The sequence below is a fragment of the Gregarina niphandrodes genome, assembly GCF_000223845.1.
Source record: "Gregarina niphandrodes unplaced genomic scaffold scaffold00027, whole genome shotgun sequence".
NCBI lineage: Eukaryota > Apicomplexa > Conoidasida > Eugregarinorida > Gregarinidae > Gregarina > Gregarina niphandrodes.
The window spans coordinates 167,292-176,458 of NW_011645796.1; the positions used below are offsets into that span (position 1 = coordinate 167,292).

General features: G+C 53.4%; 5 protein-coding genes across 5 annotated transcripts; 2 read left to right on the forward strand and 3 right to left on the reverse strand.

Moving 5' to 3' along the window:
* Positions 1-473: 473 nt before the first annotated feature.
* On the reverse strand, positions 474-3,083 carry GNI_116450 (zinc finger, C3HC4 type (RING finger) protein; the record flags this gene model as incomplete). Its single annotated transcript, XM_011133430.1, has 1 exon — positions 474-3,083. One exon carries the CDS (start codon positions 3,081-3,083, stop codon positions 474-476), a length of 2,610 nt encoding a protein of 869 aa, XP_011131732.1.
* A 63-nt stretch (positions 3,084-3,146) lies between these two features.
* Positions 3,147-3,865, reverse strand: GNI_116460 (hypothetical protein; the record flags this gene model as incomplete). Its single annotated transcript, XM_011133431.1, has 2 exons — positions 3,147-3,398; positions 3,527-3,865. 2 exons carry the CDS (start codon positions 3,863-3,865, stop codon positions 3,147-3,149), a joined length of 591 nt encoding a protein of 196 aa, XP_011131733.1.
* Positions 3,866-4,039: 174 nt separating this feature from the next.
* On the reverse strand, positions 4,040-5,395 carry GNI_116470 (galactosyltransferase; the record flags this gene model as incomplete). Its single annotated transcript, XM_011133432.1, has 1 exon — positions 4,040-5,395. The coding sequence occupies one exon, from the start codon at positions 5,393-5,395 to the stop codon at positions 4,040-4,042; it is 1,356 nt and encodes a 451-aa protein (XP_011131734.1).
* Positions 5,396-5,845: 450 nt separating this feature from the next.
* On the forward strand, positions 5,846-8,107 carry GNI_116480 (galactosyltransferase; the record flags this gene model as incomplete). Its single annotated transcript, XM_011133433.1, has 1 exon — positions 5,846-8,107. One exon carries the CDS (start codon positions 5,846-5,848, stop codon positions 8,105-8,107), a length of 2,262 nt encoding a protein of 753 aa, XP_011131735.1.
* Positions 8,108-8,732: 625 nt separating this feature from the next.
* On the forward strand, positions 8,733-9,050 carry GNI_116490 (hypothetical protein; the record flags this gene model as incomplete). The annotated part of the gene is made up of 1 exon (XM_011133434.1): positions 8,733-9,050. A coding segment is annotated over one exon (318 nt), but the record flags the coding sequence as incomplete, so codon positions are not given.
* Positions 9,051-9,167: the final 117 nt, after the last annotated feature.

Genomic DNA, 9,167 nt, shown 5'->3' on the forward strand with positions numbered 1-9,167 from the left:
TGGCACACACCATCCGAAACATACCCGCGAAGCCCTGACATTTCCCGCACGCCGACCCATCCCGCCCCGGTCCTCTGACCCGTGCAAACCAGCTGTGAACGGTTCCGTCCCGTCACGCCGGCCCTCCGTGGTTGTCAATTGTGTGTGTCAGGTGCCCGTGCTATGCGCGCCAATTCCCATGACCAGTGCCCTCCCCCCCCCCCCCCCCCCCAAACATTGAAAGAGTCTCCGCTTGGTGCTTGCACCCAGGGCAGGGCAGGGCAGGGCAGGGCAGGGCAGGAGAGGACAGGCTTGGCTTACCGCAGAATGTCCATTCCTATCCGTCCATTAACGTGTTCGATGCAGCCTCCTCCGCGCGTAATTCCAGGAACCATGGACGAAGAAGGCGGCGGCGGTGGAGGCGGTGGGTTCGACCTACACAACAGACACTTTGTGCGAGGAAAGAGTGTGAAAGAGTGTGAAGGGAATGTGGGTTACGGAGGAGGGTTGCAGTGCCAGGCATTGTTGGCAACGGGCGCTTGGGAGGCCCCGGGTCGTCCGGGCGGCGGGAGGTTGCGTTGCGGCGCGAGAAGTCGGGCAACGATTTGGTCGGGACTTGGTCGGTTCCATTCGAAGTCTGTGGAGGAGACGAAGGAGGGCTGTTGCGTCTTTCCGAGGTGGAGGTTGAGGAGGCCGTCGAGCCATTGCGTGCCCGGTTCCTCGTAAGTGTCCCAGCCGAAGAGATCTCCCGAGCCATTGAGGACACCGTTCATGTCGCCCTCGTCAACCATCTTGGAAGCCCCCATGCCCGGCGGGGCCGTGGGCGCTCCCAGTCCAGGAGCCCCCAGTCCAGGCACCCCCAGTCCGGGAGCTCCCAGTCCGGGAGCTCCCAGTCCAGGAGAGGCCGATCCAGGAGATCCCAATCCAGTCGCGGTGCCGAGTGGTGGGGCGGTAACGAGTCCGGAAGACGTGCCCAGTCCGGCGGTCCCAATACTTGGTCCAGCGATCCCAGGAGGCGGCGACAGACCTGGTGGAGGACCTGAGAAGCCAGGAGGCGCCCCCGGCAACACGCCGTCACCTCCCGTCTGGACAGCATCCAACTTGGTACGAGACAGATGCTGCAGAATCGGTTCCCCAAAACAAGCCGCTGGCGGTGGCGGAATGAAAACAAACTCGCCCCGTGGGAACGGATCCGTCTTCAAATCACCATCCTTCCGGGCCGACTTCCGGTACAGACTCTTCACTTCGCCCATCGAGTCTTTAAACAATGACTCTCTATACGCCGTGGGCTCCTCATACGCCTTGCCCGGCGGGTCCCGGCCCTGTAGGTCTTGCAGGATCCGGCCTTGCAGGTCCCTGTACATGGAGTGGTCTTTGTGCAAATTGTCTTTGTACGAAGTATTATAGGCTACCCCCTGTCTAGGATCCTTTTTCATTAGGTCCCCATAGGCGTACTTGTCTTGTTGAGGATGGCCATAAAGCCTATAAGGTTCCCGCATCTTCTCGTAGTACAGACTGTGTTGTGCGTCCAAGTCGAACTTTTGACGTCTGTCGCGGAACGCTGAGCTCTCGGTCGCCGTACCTCGAAGGTCTTGTTCGTCTCTCGAAAATGTTTCTCTCGGAAATGCTTGTCTCGCGTTCCCTTCTATGGCGTTTCCTTCTCTTGTGTTCCCCTCTCTGGAGAAAGCGGGAGCGGAAAAGGCCTCCTTGGCCACCTCCTTCGACACTTCCTTAACGACCTCCTTGGAAACCTCCTTCGCCACTTCTTTGGCAGCATCCCTTACCACTTCCTGCGTCGCATCCCGTAACCTGCCGGCGCCGGCGCCGTCTTTACCGCCCGGTTCCAGAACCCCAGTAGCACCCCGGGTCTCGGAACCCCGGATGTCGGTTGGGGCCTGGTCGCCGCCTGTGGAGCGGGATAGACTTCGTGGTTGCCGTTCGGTGCTGTCCGGCTTGCGATGGATGTCTTGGAACGGATTAACAAACTTCGATTCCGCTGCGCGGGCGGTCTTGTTCTTCTTGACGGGTGGTTTGGCGGGTGGTTCGGCGGTGACGGTGGCAGTGGCGGTAGCAGGTATGGGTGCGACGGCGTCGAGTGCGGGGAAGAGTGGGTCGTCTCGACGCAATGTGTCCGTCACCGCCGCCGGAGCACGAGTGTCCCAACCTCGTCGTACCGTAAAGCCCTGATCGCCGCCACCGCCTTCATGGCTATCTCCCTCTCTGGTCTCCTCACCTGCAGCTCCGCGGTCAGATTTGTCGTTTGCCATCCTGTCGGTGTTCCCGACTCCACCAGCATTGCTCCCGGCATTACGGAGAGCTCCGATTTCGGTCAGGACTTCTTTGTAGGTCTTGCCGAAGAAGGAACCAACGTTGGGGTTAAGGATGAGTCTTCTGATATGGGGCATATCCGTGCGGTCGATAGTGGGTTCATCGGACCGCGGTTTCCAGAAGGTTTTAGAATGACGTTGGACGTGGATAAAGGGGCAGCAACCCTCGTTAGGACAGGTGGTGCCTTTCAGCGTGAAGAGGCAATGTCTCGCGGCACCGATGTGTAGCCGGATATCCTTCTTGCTCCGTCCTTGTTCACCACGGTCCAAGTCCCGACCTCCTTGATCGGTGGAAGCGGCCTTGTTGATATCACATAGCGCCAGTTGTGCCGCCTCATCGTCTGCGTATAGCACAAAGGCTGTGTCTATATTTTTGTAAGTGCTTATACAAATGGAAATTAAGCGTCCGTACTTAGCCATGTAGCGAAATTCTGCGAGCAAAGAAGGATTGAGTAAATGCGGCGGACAAAAGTACAGTCTACACACCACTGGTACACCCGCGGCGTGATGCGACAGATGTCCCATCGGTACCAGATCATTGGCAGATGAACCTCCTCCAATAGTTGTACCGCCTCCTCCAATAGCCGTACCGCCTCCTCCAGTTCGATTTTTGTTCTCCAGTTTTTTAGGCCTCGGTATTTTGCGGAAGGCACTCTCATCATAGTCCCGACGACAGAGCGGACACTTGTTGTTTTCATCCTGAATTCGTTTCAAGCACCATAGACAGACCTGATAATCACAAGGACATGGAAACATCGATAGGTCACCATCATCCATATCTTCGGCACATATGGGACATGTCTGGTCCTCACTTAACGATCCCTCCATCCAGCAATTTTTTTAAGTCAACACCACTGGAGATAAAAAGCGCACCAACTCGTTCACTGAATCTAACTCACTCCGGGGCGCGCGGAACGGAGCTGTCATCACATTCACCATGTTCTCAATTATACCCCCTATTGCCGGAAACACTAATGGTACAACACCACGATCACCACTGCCCACAGCATCAACCATCTCACCCGACGAGATATACCCTATCGGCAACTGCTGCTCTATCTCGGACAACCAATCCCCTATCGCCGCATTCACCTACACACAAAATCACAAATCGACAGACCATGGACATGTCCAAAGGAGAGCGGGGGGGGGGGGACATGGACGCGGGGGGAGGAGGGGGAGGAATATGGATGCGGGGAGAAAGCTGGCAGGAGTCATACCAACAGAAGTTGTTTGCCAAAGTTATGGTTCAGCTCCGCCAGTCTCGTCGACAGCGCCAGCGGAACGCCCAGCTGGTCGGTGATGGCGTTCGCGAACGAGTCCACGTCTAAAAATTGTCCGCGGTCATTTACGCTGTAATCGCTAGCCGCCGAGTCAGACGTGATTGGCTCCGGGTTACCTGCAAACCCGAACAGCATCTGGGCGATGGTTCGCCGCGGCGCGTTTTGTCGAGCCGACTGCCAGTTGTGGATCAAGCCCGCAATGTCTGGAAAGCGAATGATGTTGGGCTCATCAGCCTGAGCTAGACCAAATGCGAAAATCCAGGATATGTGCCGCATATTTGACCGGTATGCACACGATCGCGCGCGATCGCGCACGCAAAAGGAAATAGAGATAATACTAAAAAAGAGCCTTTCGGCTAATGTGTGCCTTGCGGCCACCTCCCAGGACGATCGGCTATCCTTCGGCGGCCATACGGTCAAGATAGCACGTAGCCTTGCTCAGCGGCGGGTTTAGAGCCATTCGAGTTCACCGTCCCAATAGAGGTCCTTGAAGGGGCATTTGTTTAGTAGGTATTTGTAGAGAGCTTTTGTATCTTGTGTTTTGGCTGGTGGGTATGCGATCCAATTAGTGCAATCACATCCTGTGATGTCAGAAACGATGTTTTGATGTTCTTCTTTCTTGTATATGTTGGCATGTTCCTCAATAGCATCTGGTGAGTAGCCATCTTCAGGTCGTAGAGGTACAAAGAATTTAGGTCCGCATAGTTTTACGGCTGCGGCGCTGGAGTAGCTGGTTTCCAATCCGTAGACATCGGTGGGTGCGAGTACAGCGGGTACATCATCGTCTCCGTCAGTATCACCGCCGCGGGTAAGAGAGGCGAGTCGATGGTTAAAATTATCTGCCATAAGACCAACCATGACGTCTTCATTGTTCCAGTAGGTGTTGTTATGCACATATTCATCTGCCAGTACAGTGACGGTATCTTTATTCAACATATATAGCTTCGCGCTATTGTAGTCTGGGAACACACTGCTTGCACCCCTATAAAAGGGCTCGTAATTGAAGTGCGTTTGTGATTCCACCGCCGTCATACCTGTCATCGCATGCCCCAGCCATTGGAAAGAACGGTGAGCAAAGTCTTCCAACTTCGGCTTCGCTGGTAACGGCATCGTAAACGGGTTCTCTGCCGCCAACTCGATCTGCTTGCTATCCAAACTCCGCAGGTAGTACACCAAGTTTGCAAAATTCACCACAACACTTGTATCTACACGCACAACCCACTGCCATTGCGGAACTCTATCCATCTGCTCACCACCTCGGTCACCTCTCTTGTCGCCGCTACCTTCTCGGTTGTGGCCGCTACCTTCTCGGTTGTGGCCGTTACCTTCTCGGTTGCGGGCGCAATCAGCAAAGTAACGCAATACGGTGCCCGCCTTCACAGCCTGCATCAGCGGGTCGTCTTCGTAGTCACCCGCAATCAAATCGCTGTGCGCGCGGAACTCCGCAGCCACCTCGCGCGAATTCCCAACGGGGAAGAAAGCTCGAAGCACACGCGTGCGCTCCAACCCATCCTTCGAACCATCACCGTAATGATCCTGCAACCACCCATACACGTCGTCCAGCGCATCCGCGTCGTGAGACAAACGTAATTCCGCCGCAAACGCTCGCACTAACTCTCGTAACGTATCCCGCTCCTCGCGACTCGTCGTTCTAAACAACACATTCACGTAACCCAACTCACTACACGCCGGACCCAACAGAATACGAGGCAACGGATCACGGTTACGGAACCTGGCCGGCACCCCCTCCTTGTCATCTTCCCTCACCGGCTTCTCATCCTCCTCCCCCTCGGCCCGGTCGGCCATCAGACCGAGCCGGGCGGCTCCCTTGTCCAGGTCCAAGATCCCTCCCTGGCGCTGGGGCGAGGCGACCTTCCGCGCCAGGCTATCTAGGTCCTGCAGGTTCAGTGCGTTCAGCTTCAATGCGTCATCGAAGCGGCTCTCGCCCAAGTCTTCGGCTTCGTTCACCTACGGCAAACAAATTAGTGCCAACCTGACACAGCGGGTCAAAGATGCAGACGGAACCGGTGGCTGGACGCTAGACCAGGCAGGGTAGTACTACCCCTGTAGTACTACAGGGTAGTACTACAGGGGTAGAAAAGGGGGGGGGGGGGTTACAGAGGGGGCGAATGGTGCAAAGGGGAGGGAGTTGGTACAGATAGCGCTTGGTTGAGGTCGCTGAGATCGATCCGTTTGAGGTTCTCAGCGGCGGTTGAGAGAACCGCGAGCAGGCACAGTAACCTCGGGCCGTTCATAATGGGTGGAAAATTAATGAAGTGGCTGCTAAAGGGAGCAGTGCTATTTTTGGTTTGTGAGGCTTGGAATTGGAAGGACTTGTTCGGCCGGAAAGAGGAGGGTGGAGCGGCGCTGCCGAACTATGCTTTGGGGCGCGAAATCGACTACGACGTGGTCATTAGTCCCGGGTGTGCGCGATTGCTGGACGAACTGACTGCCCAGACGGGTGTCGAGATGGGTGCGCCAGTATTGTCCAGGGAGCCAGTGTTGTCCAGGGAGCCAGTGTCATTGGAGATACTGAACCGGTTGGTGGTGTACGGGCACGGCGCGTGTGCGCGTGCTTTGGCGTATACGAACAGTCGTTCGCCGCGAAGTGTGTTGGAGCGGGACACGGTGTCGCGTTTGCCGTTTTCGAACATTCGTGAGGAGGGGCAGCATGCTTTGCCAGCGTTATTGGTTACTCCTGCCTGTGCGAAAATGAGTTATATCAACATTTTTTACGAGACCAAGTCGGATGACGTTGAGTCGCGCGGGAAACTGCGTCGTTACGTTAATTGGCACAATCGCCGGTTGAAGCGGCATCTGTTGGAGTGGCCGAAGCGCAGTTTCGATGATCCATACGCTCACCGTGGAAATAATTTACTGCTGCCTTCTTACTTTGAAGGCATCGACGCGTTCGTCCGTCCTTTCTTCCCCGTCGGAAGAAACAAACGCTGCGTCACCCGCAAACGTCTTCGCGCCGGGCCCCTTCCGCCGAAACTCTGTCACCATGACCTGCAGTTGAAGAAGGAGTTCGCCGAATTTGGAGACCTAATTATCGGAAATTACATTGACTCATACCGCGCACTCAGCCTCAAGACAAGCACCATTCTTAGATACGTCAATGCTTGTAATAATGAACATAGAAGAGTCCTTGAAAACACACTGGTTCATAACGACACCAACGCTAAGACAGGAAGCAATTTTTCTGTTAATGCCGAACAAGTACAGCTTGCCGAACAAGTACATCTTGCCGAACAAGTACATCTTGCCGAACAAGTACATCTTGCCGAACAAGTACATCTTGCCGAACAAGTACATCTTGCCGAACAAGTACATCTTGCCGAACAAGTACATCTTGCCGAACAAGTACATCTTGCCGAACAAGTACAGCTAGTCGGAAATGGGAAGGTCCCGCAGCCGTTTGGAGGTGAAGCCGGCGCAGACGAGTGCGACGGAGAGGCTGCGCCACGGCGCGAGTTAATAGGGGAGTTAAACGAGTTATTAGATCGCGCGCGATTTGCACTGATACCGATCGAAAGTAAACAAACCAAAGAGACGATGTCATACATTGATTTTCGGCACTGGCAATGGATGGTGAAGAGTGACGACAATATGGTGATAAATGTTCCAGCATTGTTTTATTACCTGTTGAGTCGTCATCGTAAGTCGATCGAAGATTTGCTTGCCACCACAAGGCAGAATTCTAGATTTAATCCGGATAAGTTATTTCTATGGTTAGGTGTACGTAATCGTAACATGAAAGTATTACGAGAAGTATCACATAAGAATCATGAAGAAAATTACGTAGGGGAAAGGTATCCGCCATATCTATCAGGAGGGTTCTATATGATGAATAATGCAGTGGTGGATAGGTTAGCTGGTGAATATAAAGCTAATCAGACGTTTTGGGCTAATGAGGATGCAATGATTGGGATAATGGCGGATAGGAGTAATCGTCGGTCAGTGGGTCTTGATCCATCAGGTGAGATCTTAACAAACAATCAGGAGTCTCCAATGGCTGAGTTAGTACATCTGGTAGGTGTTGACAATGGTGAAAAAGCCCGTATACCGTTACCTCATCCATTGGTCGACTTTGATTTTAGTTATGATAATGTTACCCAAGCTAAATTTAACTACTGGTCAAAATATCCTCAAGCCGACTTACGAAGAGATATAAATATTGGAGAAGACCCTATCTATTTCCTAGGCCCTGAATCAGCACCACGCATCGCAACATTACCAACACCATATCTTATACTCGATCTTTGCGGCTCCAAGTTTTATCAGACGGATGAACAAATGAAACTTATGGTCAAACATTTCCGAGGAAAATGGCCTAGCAAACCGGTCAAACCTTACAAACCAAAATCAGATCATCAAGCTGTTACCTTTATTGATGAATGCGATTGTAATAAATGGCTCTCTACTCCTAGAGCTGTCGACCGACGATGGACCACCAAGATTTACGAAGCCTTAGACCGCTGCCACATCGCCGACCACTGGGTAGATGACAGTCTTTAAAACATCTCCACACTCATCACAACACTGATCACCATCTGCCAGTGTGTGCTCCACCATGCCACAAACGGTGTCCACACTACTAAGCATCCACACTACTGCTTAGTATCTATACTGCTTTATATACATGCTGCCATTCTACTGTAAGTATTCTCTAGAAATACTGCATAAAATCAATGCAGCTGTTGTCGGAGGACTTTGATGACCATTCGGAACGTTTGGTCAGTAGGCGGCAAGGGACGGGAGATCTTCGCCGAACACGACTTTGGTGACTGGAGGACCCAATTGTTGAGGACCCAATTGTTGAGATCTATCTATCGTGGGCGAATCTATTAGCGTCGTAAAAAATGCCATTTTTTTACGACGAAAAAAGTGAGCTTGCAGGCGGCCGAGGCTCAACATGACTGAGTCGTGTAACCACTCAGCCACGTGCCTAGGGAAGCTCTCCCCCGGGCGACACAACGACCACGCAGCAAAGATAGCGCCGAATAAGTTTTTATCTTTCTTTTGGGGTTCAACTCCACTCGCCTTCAATCTTCAGTTCTCTCGCTATCATCATCCTTCAAGCCATCATAGCATCGTCGCCATGGACCAGCCTTCAGTCAGTCGCGCGCCCTCACCTCGAAACATGGTGGACGACCTGGGTACCCGCGACTCTTCACCGAAGACTATCGACCACTCGGGGTCCCCCAAGGGAACCACGGAGTGGGTCATGTTCGACGATTCCGATGCTGAAGGTAACGACCTTCTCTCGAACGACGGAGGAACCATCTTCGACCGCTTCTCCTCGTCCGATGCAGACAAGAAAAGAGTCCGCCACCTCATCAAAGACCTCGGTGGCGACGTCACCTTCAAACCCCTCAATGAGGAAGAGTTCGACGAGCTCCTTATCAAATGGAAGCGCGTCGCATCTTCCATGATGTACTCTCCAGCAGAGTTGAAGGAGGTTATCATCCTGAAAACCACCTCCGTCAACCAAGACCTCATAGCCCGGAGAGGTCTCATGAATCTCCCCTTCCCAAGAGTTCGTGGATGCCTTCGCCGCGCACCTCTTCCCCTTCAG